The sequence below is a fragment of the Chanodichthys erythropterus genome, chromosome 8, assembly GCF_024489055.1.
Source record: "Chanodichthys erythropterus isolate Z2021 chromosome 8, ASM2448905v1, whole genome shotgun sequence".
Lineage (NCBI taxonomy): Eukaryota > Metazoa > Chordata > Actinopteri > Cypriniformes > Xenocyprididae > Chanodichthys > Chanodichthys erythropterus.
In genome coordinates, this window is record NC_090228.1 from 26,851,891 (window position 1) to 26,864,665 (window position 12,775).

A 12,775-nucleotide genomic window follows, 5' to 3' on the forward strand; every position below is an offset into this window, starting at 1 on the left:
AATTTGTGTTCTGAAGATGAATGAAGATCTTACGGGTGTAGAATGACATGAGGGCGAGTAATAAATGTTGATTTTCTTTTTTGGGTGAACTAACCCTTTAACTTAATGATACAATGATCAGTTGAACTGGAAAACTAAATAGCTTTTTGTATTTTTTTATTGCAGAAAGACATTGAAAGATGTAAAGGCTGCTCTAGAGAAAAATTGGGACACATTTGACCTGGCAACACATGGTCTTGGTCCTGCCGTAATAAATGGCACTTTTTCGTTGATAGATGCGTGTCTTAAGGAAAAGATGAGAGCACTGAAAAAAAAAGACTCCACAGATGAGTAAGGTTCTCCCACTTTATTTTGTTTACTTGTATTGTTACAAACTCTTGTTTCTTGATATTCAGCTGTACAAAAAAAAATAAAAAATAAAACATTACAAAGAATTGTTTTTTATTTTTTTTTTAAAATCTTAATTACTTACAATTCATATTTGTTCCTTCAGTTTGTTCTTATACAAAGTATCTGTACAACACTCATTGAAAAAAGACAGTAGCAGCAAGAGGAAAAAAAAACATTTTGGCTAGGCAAAGCAAATAGTGATTGTTTCATCAATGAAACATTTCTTATCTCTACAAGATCAAACACGTTTTTTCTTCTTTTTGACCATGTAGGTTACAGTGACTACATCTTTTGCTTTTTTGACCCTTTTACGATAATTATGAAGTGCAGTCACTTTTCTTTTTCTTGACAGTTTAGTAAACTGAAAAAACTAACTTGTGTGCTCTTTCAACTAACCTGTACACTTCATTATCCTCACAAAATTTTTCTGATTTGCTCCACTCATGGAGATCTGTAAGCATGGCTTGCAGTGTAACTGGTTTTCTCTCACTGGACTTAAAGCAGTGTGAATCATCAGATATGTTCTCAGATGATGTTGGGTACAGAATGTTGTGAACCAATATACATACACATACCTCTCCATGGCTATTCGCAATGCACGTGCAAAATTTGCTCCCTTTACAACTTACAAATTCTACACTCCCATCAGAATGATAGACGGTAAGGTTTTCATCGACCCTGAGGTAGGATTCACTATCAACAATTTTTTTTGCTACTTCTGCCCTAAGATCTTGAATTATAAGTCCTTGTTTCTCTGCAATGTTCTGTGAAAAAATTAAGTGTTTGCACACACATCCACATTGGAATCTTTTGCAATCGCATTTGTGCATGACCAAGTCCACACTGTGACATTGTGTGCTTGTGTCGGGTGGAACCAAACACACTCCATTTTTTATCTCCACTTTTGCACCCAGGCCTTTTGCAATCATAGAATGGGCGGCATTAGTGGTCTCTTCAGTGTTTGCTCCTTTGATTCGTCCAGTTTCTGTGAGGTCATCCAGGTAACTGAACAATGAAATAAAAGAACAAGTTAGGAAATGGTAAACTATTGTAAAAATGAAATGACTGAAAAAAGCAAATACCCTTAAACATTTGTATAGATTTTATAGGCTATAAAATAATTAAGGAAAAAAGGAAGCTGGGAGCTGACAGACCTTTTTACTGAATGATTTGTGCTAAGGAAAAGATAATGTCATAGACAACAGTGAATGTTTATTCAAGAGCTTCCTGTATCCAAACAAGCTGATAATGGCAACAGGTAGTGGCCAGAGATGATCTCTATGCAATATTATCACATGATTCTGTATGACACATGATTTCTGTAATTGGCAATTACAATTTAGCACCATAATAAAAGTAATACATTGAACTATATATACAGCTAAATATATTTACCTGTAATATTTTTGGACATCACCACACAGTAAGCGAAGAAGCTGATCAATCCTGCTATTTATTCTTCCCTTACGGAACTGGTACTTCATTGTAAGAAAAACTCTGTGTACAAAAGTTAAGAAACGTCTCGGTTACGTATGTAACCCTCGTTCCCTGAAGGAGGGAACGGAGACGTACGTCAGTAGTGACCGACGAATTGGGATATCGCTTAGAGAGCCCTATCATCTTCGTGTAAACTAAAACAAGCCAATGGAATTGGCGTGCGATATTTGCATAATGCGCACCGCCCCCGACAGGTGTACATAAATAGGAAGCAGATGCAATCGCACTCTGTTTTTCGCTGAGGAGACAACTGGTGTCCGCACTACAGCGAGGGTACAGAAACTGTGGCGACGGGACGTACGTCTCCGTTCCCTCCTTCAGGGAACGAAGGTTACATACGTAACCGAGACGTTCCCTTTCAGTCGGTCACGTTCGACGTACGTCAGTAGTGACCGACGAATTGGGATCCCAACTAAAGCGCCACAGTTACAAAACCCCTTCCAGTGCCCAGCACAAGCTCAGCCGCCCATAGCACCGGCTGGCGGTGAAGGGGGCGAGCTTACACCGAGAGAGTCTACTGCTGTCTAACCAATACCCACTAAGTAAACTAGACACACTGGGGAAGCGAACCCGTGAGGGACGCTGCGGAGACCACTACCTACCCAATGGGGGAGGAGTTTACGTGGGAAATACACACATGGACTGGCCCGGGGGGCAGTACGCATATGGAGTCCCTGGGATGGCTCCACCTGGTAGGGGGAGACTCATCTGACAGGTGAGAGCAGAGCTGGCTCTGCTAAGGGAAAGACACGGACTCGGCCCGTAGGGAGTTTTAAACCGTGGATAATTACACATATGGGACCGCTCACGTAGAGGGGTCACGACATATGGGCCCCAGCCAACAGACAGCATCAGCGACGGATGTAGGCCTGGCATCAGACACTCCGCAATTTCCGAGCCGAAGGGGGAGGCGGAGGAACTCGACAGGGTTCGCCAAGCGGGGAACACGACTGGAGTGAAAGTATGCACGTATCCGGCCAGTGGCGGGAATGGCATTGCAAGCCGACAGGCCGACAGCCCAGGAAGAGGCCACCCCTCTGGTGGAGTGGGCTCTCAACCCGAGCGGGCAAGGCACGCCCTGGGATTCGTACGCCAAGGCGATGGCATCCACTATCCAGTGGGCCATCCTCTGCTTGGAGACAGCCTTTCCCTTCTGCTGGCCTCCGTAACAGATGAAGAGCTGATCTGAGGTCCTGAAGCTTCGCGTTCTATCCACGTAAACGCGCAGAGCGCGGACGGGACAGAGCAAAGCTAGGGCTGGGTCTGCCTCCTCCGAGGGCAGTGCTTGCAGGTTCACTACCTGATCTCTGAAGGGAGTGGTAGGAACCTTGGGCACGTATCCAGGCCGGGGTCTCAGGATGACGTGAGAATCACCGGGCCCGAATTCTAGGCACGTTTCGTCGACCGAAAATGCATGCAGATCCCCTACCCTCTTCAGGGAAGCCAATGCAACCAGAAGAACCGTCTTAAGAGACATTAGTTTCAGGTCGACTGATTGCAAAGGTTCAAAGGGATGACCCCGGAGAGCTGTGAGAACCAGGGTCAAATCCCAAGAGGGTACGGAGGAAGGGCGAGGAGGATTGAGTCTCCTGGCCCCCCTCAGGAATCTGACGATCAGATCGTGTTTCCCCAGGGACTTACCCTCAACTGCATGGTGATGTGCGGCAATAGCGGCAACATACACCTTGAGGGTGGAGGGAGACAGCCTTCGCTCCAACCCATCTTGCAGGAAGGAAAGCACGGATCCGACCGAACATGATCGGGGGTCCTCTCGGCGAGAGGCGCACCATTCGACGAACAGGTTCCACTTCAACGCATAGAGATTCCTAGTGGAAGGAGCTCTAGCGGAAGTGATGGTGTCTACGACCGCTTGCGGGAGATCACTCAGAACCTCCGCATCCCGTCCAGGGACCACACGTGGAGGTTCCACAGATCGGGACGCGGGTGCCACAGGGTGCCCCGTCTCTGAGTCAGGGGGTCCTTCCTCAGAGGAATCGGCCAGGGAGGTGCTGTCACGAGGAGAATGAGGTCTGAGAACCAGGTCCGAGTGGGCCAGTACGGAGCCACTAACAGAACCTGCTCCCCGTCCTCCCTGACCTTGCACATGAGTTGTGCGAGAAGGCTCACTGGGGGAAACGCATATTTGCGCAGACCCGGGGGCCAGCTGTGTGCCAGGGCAACCGTGCTGAGCATGCTGCCGGTCAGGGAATAAAACCACTGGCAGAGGGCAGTTTCCTGGGAGGCAAACAGGACTACCTGGGCCTCGCCGAAATGCTGCCAAATCAGCTGGACCGCCTGGGGGTGGAGCCGCCACTCGCCCGCAAGTGGATGCTGCCGTGACAGCTCGTCGGCTGCACGGTTGAGCACACCTGAGACACGAGTGGCCCGAAGGGACCTCAGATCCTTCTGACTCCACAACAAGAGATGGCGGGCGAGTTGCGACATGCGACGGAAACGTAGACCACCTTGACGGTTGGTGTACGCAATGGCCGCAGTGCTGTGTGAGCGGACTAGAACGTGCTTGCCTGACAACAGCTTCTTGAAGCGGGCCAGCGCAAGACGAACCGCTAGCAACTCGAGGCAATTGGTATGCCAATGCAGCTGAGGCCCCGTCCAAAGACCTGTCACTGCATGCCCGTTGTACGTGGCCCCCCATCCCGTGGCAGAGGCATCTGTGGAGACCACAGCGTGCCTGGACACTCGTTCGAGGAGTACTCCGGCCCACAGGAACGAAGGGTCCAACCACCGGACAAGGGTGCGACGGCAGCTCGGTGTCACGGGGACACGGAGCGTGCCGTACTGCCACGCCCATCTCGGGACCCGGCCGCGGAGCCAGTGTTGAAGCGGTCTCATATGAAGCAATCCGAGCGGCGTTACCGCGGCTGCAGATGCCATATGCCCCAGGAGCCTCTGAAAATCTTTCAGTGGAGCCGCTGTCCTGCGCTTGAGCGAGCTCAGGCAGTTCAACACCGACTGGACGCGCGCCTCGGTGAGACGCGCAGTCCGTGCGACCGAGTCTAGCTCAAGACCGAGACAAGAGATCCTCTGCCCGGGGGCGAGTTTGCTCTTGTCCCAGTTGACCTGAAGACCCAACCGGCTGGGAGCTACAACCATGTCGGGTAGGACTTTGTACTGACATGCCCGACCCTCGAACGCAGACCGACCTAGGAAGGGTCTGTGTCGAGGCAGAATCGAGACATGAAAGTACGCGTCCTTCAGGTCTATTGCTGCAAACCAATCCTGGGGACGGTCCAGGATTGGCCGTAGCCCACCGCCCTTTTTCGGTACAATGAAGTAGGGGCTGTAGAACCCCGACTTCATATCGGCTGGAGGGACCGGCTTGATTGTATCCTTCGCCAGGAGGACAGCAATCTCCACCCGGAGAACAAGTGCACTGTCCAACGACACCTGAGTGAAGTGGACGGCCCTGAAGACCGGGGGACGCCGGGCGAACTAAATCGCATAGCCGAGTCTGATAGTATGAATGAGCCAACTGGACAGGCTGGGGAGCGCTATCCACGCTTCCAGACACTGAGCCAGCGGGACCAAAGGCACCACAGACGCACCGGGGGTGGGGCAGCAAGGCAGAGAGGGACCCGACTCGGACGGCTTGGGGGCGGCCCAGAGTGGGGTCGGACTCTGCGAGGCAGCAGTGTGCATGGGAGACAGCGCACGGGACGCGGTCTGCGCCATCACACTGCCGCCTGCTGGCGAATGGGGAGGGAGCTGTTAGCGGCGAGGCGGAGCCTGGCACACTGGCAGACACACCTAGTTGTGACCTGGAGTTTGAGGAAACTGCTCTTTTTGTGGCAAAGTGGGTACCGCTGGACTCCGGAGAGCCAGCGGCGGTAGATGGACAGCCGCCACAAAATCCCCCCCGGCCCTCCTCCGGGGGTGGGAGAGCAGATGGAATACTCTCCCAAAGGGCAGGAACCTTCCGCTCCAGGTCGCCCGTCTCAGGGCCGAGTTTTCCCCGACCGCTTGCCACCTGGCTTGGCAGAGACGGACTGGGCACCACGTCCGCGACCGGCACCCTGCTGTCTGGCTGGTGTAGGCTGCTGCTTTGCCGACTTAGCAGGGGCGGAGGAAGACGCAGGCGGGCCCTCGGCGACGAGCGGGCTGAGGCTGAGCCACGGGCGGCTGGGTGGAGGCAGCAGCGGACCGCCGTGGCATGACATGTCTGATAGCCTCAGCCTGCTTCTGTGCAGCGGAGAACTGTTGGGCACAGCTCTCCACCGCGTCGCCGAAAAGGCCGACCGGAGACACGGGGGAATCCAGGAACCGATGTTTGTCGGTCTCCCTCATGTCTGCCAAGGTCAGCCAGAGGTGGCGTTGCTGGACTACCAGAGTAGACATCGCCTGGCCAACAGAACGCGCTGTCACCTTCGTTGCTCGCGTATCCCCTGGCTACCCCGCCGTCCAGGGAGGTGAAGGTGGACGAGGGACCAGGCCCTGTACGAGCCCCATACGGAGCTTGCCAAGACCTGGTCACCTCATCGTGTACTTCCGGGAAGAAAGGCATTGGGGCGGGACGCTGGATTTGACCAGCGCGACCCCCCCCAAGTACCAATCGTCCAACCGAGATGGGCCGGGACAGGGTGGAGGGTTCCACTCAAGCCCGACGCACAAGGCGGCCCGGCAGAGCACAGCCGTGAGCTCGGGACCCGACTCGGGCAACGCTACCGTCCCGGGCGGCAGCGCGTCCGAATCTTCCTCCCCCGAGGACTCAGGCTCACCTTCCGATGCAGCGATCGACATCCGATCCACCGCTGGCACACCAAAGGTAACGGCTGAACAGTCCGTAGAGGGCCCAGCGGAAACCAACGGTGGCACGATGGGTTGCGGTGCTGATGAGGCGGCAGGGGCCCGAGGAACGTTTCCGCTCGGCGGGGAAGCCCTGACCGTAATCCTCAGGTCACCCTTCCTATACAGCGCCGTACCGTCATTCCGGTTCCCGGGGTCGTACGCGGCATAGGAGAGGGGACCCCCGCTTCCTGAGACTTCAGGAAGGAGAGTCTCGACCTCAGCATCGCGATGGTCATGTTCCCGCAGTGGGAACATGAACCATCCACAAAAGCTGCTTCAGCGTGCTGAACGCCCAAACACGTGATGCAGCGATTGTGCCCATCAGCAGGGACCAGGGAACGACCGCACCCAGTAAGGCACAGACGAAATGACATACTGTCAGGGTTCGTCTGTAAAGCTCTTTTAGAAGGGGAAGTCAACTCACTCGTGCTGAAGCACCCAGGGAGCGACGCGATGTGTCAGGTACACCACTCCCTGACACACCGAGGAACCGGCCCAAATCGCTACACGCACACACTCTTTGTGTTGCTGTGAAAACAGCAGTTTTCGAGCTTATAGCTCAGCTCCTCGGACACTTGCGACCTCGCTGAACGTGCCCTTTCACCAGCACTGAAAGCTCGCTGTAAATCCTCTTCTGAGGCAATGTTTTAGAATAAAACAAACGAAGAAAGGAATCTTCTGAACAGGACACCAGTGAATGGCTCCGAAGCGAAAGACAGAGTGCGATTGCATCTGCTTCCTATTTATGTACACCTGTCGGGGGCAGTGCGCATTATGCAAATATCGCACGGCAATTCCATTGGCTTGTTTTAGTTTACACGAAGATGATAGGGCTCTCTAAGCGATATCCCAATTCGTGACTGAAAGGGAACTTAAAATATCCTTAATGAATATGTGTCCTGGATCATATTATTTAAAATGTGATTTTAGGGCATGATGTTATAATTTTAGTAGCAGACCTCTCTGCCTTGTTGTTGGTTTCGCTGTTATGGTGATAAAATGACCTGCCAAAATTGGACCATAAATCACCAAAACAAATCCACTGATTCTTGAGGTAGGTTGATACATGAGAACTACCAAGACATGTATCGAGCTCTTCACACTTTCTGAATGACATGCTGTTGAACTCTTCTTCCTGTAAAGAAAAAGACACAACATTGTAGAGTTATGCCACCTTAAGTTTACGCACATTTAAAGGGGTAGTTCTCCCAAAATTGAAAATTGTCATTTTGTGTCACTCCAAACCTATATGACTATTTCCTCAGTGGAACACAATGTATATTTTGAAGATTTAGTTTTTTTCATGCAATGAAACTTAATGGGGTACAAAACACTTCCATATTCTATTGTGGAAAAAAAAAAAAAAAATCTTTTGAATTTGGATTTACATGAGGTTTAGTAAAGAATGATTATAATTTTTTTGTGGGAACATTTTTAAAAGACAATTCATTAAAAATCATAATACACATAAACTTGACCAATCCCATTGAAATCTATAGTAAACAACTCAAGATTTATTTCCATGTACTGAAATGATTTCTAAAGAATAAAATGATTTATGATATAAAAATATTACCGTTAAACAGGATTTCATTGCCACCATTGCTTGAATCACAAGATTCCGCTGATTCACTGGCAAGTTCCCTCCATCTCTTTTAACCATCCACCTATGTACAGCCTACAAAAACATTCAAAAGCTATAGTTATAATGGCATTTGAATTATAACTGTATTTTTAAAATGAATAGGTCTGTAAAATGAATAGGTCTTTTTCCAGTACAAAAGATTTAATAAACCTACCTGGAGTACATGAAACCAGCAAAGAAGAACTTTGGCTGTTGGAAAAACTCTTCTTATGGCATTGAGTTCCTTAAGGTCACGGTCAATCATTATCGACCTACATGATAAGGAATTGAGAATTAATGAAGATACGTCAACATCTGTAGATTCTGTAAAAATGAACAGCTTTTGTAAAAAGGTAGTTTACAATGTGCGGTATTTAATCCAATAGTAATGTCTGTACATAGAAATACCTCAATACATCAGCACACTTTGCTGCCAAACTACTACTGACTCTACTATGTTTTTAACTTCTTAACTGGGAAGAAATCCAGGGTTGTGATTTACAAGCTTTTCCAAGCAGAGAGCAAGTATGTCCGCTGATTCCTCACTAATAATAAAGTAAGCAAATGGGACTGCTCTTCCAATACTGTTGGTCAAAAGAAGAGCATAAAATGCATAACCATATGATGTCATGGCTTTGTAAGTAGCGTCCATGAATACCATGGTATGGGGATGTTCTCTAAGTACATCCTTTTGCCAGGGTGTCTGCACTACAATTATAAGTGGTTGATTTTCACTCAAAGGCTGGTAGTAACAAATGTGTTCCTGCAGCTCCGATGTGATCAGCTTGTCCACAGTAATGCAGTCTTTCGCATCAGGAAAACTAAGAGCATTACTGGTCTTCTTGATCAATCGTATATCTTCAGGTGTAACATAATACCGCCGATTATATTTGTCCATATGTCCATGACGTTCTGCACAGTCCACGCATTTTAAAAGTGTTTCTGAAATTGACAGTCCTTGATCAAGCTACATTTCAATGAAGGTCAATAACTCTGGGTCAATGTGTTTTTTTACGCCCTCTTCTCTCATGCACACATCATGTCCGTTGTGTTGAAGCATTTTGTTGACCACAGCACCTGTAAAACTACCATCTTTGATTATTTTAAATGACACATAAGCTTTGCAGGAATTAGCTCTTGTCTTTGTAGGTTCTCCTTTGCTTTTCCCACTTGCTTTGGTCGATCTTTCACATGCAAAGTAAAAGTAGTCTTTATGAGTAGACACAGCGGACTTGAAGGTGCTTTTGGTTTCCTCCTCCAGTTTCTTAATGTAACCCTGCATGAAATCAGTCTCCTCCCCAGAAAAAGGTATGACCTCTTGAATGACTCTGACATCCCTTACTTTCTTTAACTTTCGCCTTATCCCTTCAAGCCAAATATTTCTCCATTTGCCTAGAAAAAAAACAAATAAAATGGTTAAAAAAGTAGTACTACTCAGTACTACATTTGCAGAGAGCAGCATATAGTACACTAAAATAACAGCGATATGAATCTATTGAGAACTGCAGCCCTGAGAGCAGCATATAGTACACTAAAATAACACAGTAAAATGAATCTATTGAGTACTGCAGCCCTGAGAGCAGCATATAGTACACTAAAATAACACAGTAAAATGAATCTATTGAGAACTGCAGCTCTGAGAGCAGCATATAGTACACTAAAATAACACAGTAAAATGAATCTATTGAGTACTGCAGCCCTGAGAGCAGCATATAGTACACTAAAATAACACAGTAAAATGAATCTATTGAGTACTGCAGCCCTGAGAGCAGCATATAGTACACTAAAATAACACAGTATTATGAATCTATTGAGTACTGCAGCCCTGAGAGCAGCATATAGTACACTAAAATAACACAGTAAAATGAATCTATTGAGTACTGCAGCCCTGAGAGCAGCATATAGTACACTAAAATAACACAGTGAAATGAATCTATTGAGAACTGCAGCCCTGAGAGCAGCATATAGTACACTAAAATAACACAGTGAAATGAATCTATTGAGTACTGCAGCCCTGAGAGCAGCATATAATACACTAAAATAACACAGTAAAATGAATCTATTGAGTACTGCAGCCCTGAGAGCAGCATATAGTACACTAAAATAACAGCGATATGAATCTATTGAGAACTGCAGCCCTGAGAGCAGCATATAGTACACTAAAATAACACAGTAAAATGAATCTATTGAGTACTGCAGCCCTGAGAGCAGCATATAGTACACTAAAATAACACAGTAAAATGAATCTATTGAGAACTGCAGCCCTGAGAGCAGCATATAGTACACTAAAATAACAGCGATATGAATCTATTGAGTACTGCAGCCCTGAGAGCAGCATATAGTACACTAAAATAACACAGTAAAATGAATCTATTGAGTACTGCAGCCCTGAGAGCAGCATATAGTACACTAAAATAACAGTAACATTAATCTATTGAGTACTGCAGCCCTGAGAGCAGCATATAGTACACTAAAATAACACAGTAAAATGAATCTATTGAGAACTGCAGCCCTGAGAGCAGCATATAGTACACTAAAATAACACAGTAAAATGAATCTATTGAGTACTGCAGCCCTGAGTGCAGCATATAGTACACTAAAATAACACAGTAAAATGAATATATTGAGTACTGCAGCCCTGAGAGCAGCATATAGTACACTAAAATAACACAGTAAAATGAATCTATTGAGAACTGCAGCCCTGAGAGCAGCATATAGTACACTAAAATAACACAGTAAAATGAATCTATTGAGTACTGCAGCCCTGAGTGCAGCATATAGTACACTAAAATAACACAGTAAAATGAATATATTGAGTACTGCAGCCCTGAGAGCAGCATATAGTACACTAAAATAACAGCGATATGAATCTATTGAGTACTGCAGCCCTGAGAGCAGCATATAGTACACTAAAATAACACAGTAAAATGAATCTATCGAGTACTGCAGCCCTGAGAGCAGCATATAGTACACTAAAATAACACAGTAAAATGAATCTATTGAGAACTGCAGCCCTGAGAGCAGCATATAGTACACTAAAATAACATCGATATGAATCTATTGAGTACTGCAGCCCTGAGAGTAGCATATAGTACACTAAAATAACACAGTAAAATGAATCTATTGAGAACTGCAGCCCTGAGAGCAGCATATAGTACACTAAAATAACACAGTAAAATGAATCTATTGAGTACTGCAGCCCTGAGAGCAGCATATAGTACACTAAAATAACACAGTAAAATGAATCTATTGAGTACTGCAGCCCTGAGAGCAGCATATAGTACACTAAAATAACACAGTAAAATGAATCTATTGAGAACTGCAGCCCTGAGAGCAGCATATAGTACACTAAAATAACACAGTAAAATGAATCTATTGAGTACTGCAGCCCTGAGAGCAGCATATAGTACACTAAAATAACACAGTAAAATGAATCTATTGAGAACTGCAGCCCTGAGAGCAGCATATAGTACACTAAAATAACAGCGATATGAATCTATTGAGTACTGCAGCCCTGAGAGAAGCATATAGTACACTAAAATAGCACAGTAAAATGAGTCTATTGAGTACTGCAGCCCTGAGAGCAGCATATAGTACACTAAAATAGCACAGTAAAATGAGTCTATTGAGTACTGCAGCTCTGAGAGCAGCAAATAGTACACTAAAATAACACAGTAAAATGAGTCTATTGAGTACAGCAGCCCTGAGAGCAGCATATAGTACACTAAAATAGCACAGTAAAATGAGTCTATTGAGTACTGCAGCCCTGAGAGCAGCATATAGTACACTAAAATAGCACAGTAAAATGAGTCTATTGAGTACTGCAGCTCTGAGAGCAGCATATAGTACACTAAAATAACACAGTAAAATGAGTCTATTGAGTACTGCAGCTCTGAGAGCAGCATATAGTACACTAAAATAACACAGTAAAATGAATCTATTGAGTACTGCAGCCCTGAGAGCAGCATATAGTACACTAAAATAGCACAGTAAAATGAGTCTATTGAGTACTGCAGCTCTGAGAGCAGCATATAGTACACTAAAATAACACAGTAAAATGAATCTATTGAGTACTGCAGCCCTGAGAGCAGCAAATAGTACACTAAAATAACACAGTAAAATGAGTCTATTGAGTACAGCAGCCCTGAGAGCAGCATATAGTACACTAAAATAACACAGTAAAATGAATCTATTGAGAACTGCAGCCCTGAGAGCAGCATATAGTACACTAAAATAACACAGTAAAATGAATATATTGAGTACTGCAGCCCTGAGAGCAGCATATAGTACACTGAAATAACAGTGATATGAATCTATTGAGTACTGCAGCCCTGAGAGCAGCATATAGTACACTAAAATAACACAGTAAAATGAATCTATTGAGTACTGCAGCCCTGAGAGCAGCATATAGTACACTAAAATAACACAGTAAAATGAATCTATTGAGAACTGCAGCCC

At 46.2% G+C, this 12,775-nt stretch overlaps 1 protein-coding gene across 3 annotated transcripts in view; it reads right to left on the minus strand.

The window, feature by feature from the left end:
- Positions 1-349: 349 nt before the first annotated feature.
- LOC137023993 (guanylate-binding protein 4-like) overlaps positions 350-12,775 on the minus strand; it is a 68,954-nt gene continuing 56,528 nt past the window's right edge. Inside the window, exons 11-15 of one of the 3 annotated variants that reach the window (XR_010895608.1) lie at positions 9,660-9,709; positions 8,493-8,589; positions 8,270-8,371; positions 7,653-7,828; positions 350-1,887 (exon numbers count right to left, since the gene is read on the minus strand). Coding sequence is in view for 2 of the 3 variants with exons in the window: in XM_067391139.1 (XP_067247240.1) it covers positions 9,285-9,709 (425 nt within the window). In the remaining variant the exon portion in view is untranslated. Of the gene's footprint in view, positions 1,888-7,652; positions 7,829-8,269; positions 8,372-8,492; positions 8,590-9,049; positions 9,710-12,775 lie in introns of those variants that run through there. The other 2 variants (XM_067391139.1, XM_067391140.1) reach the window with 2 other exon arrangements.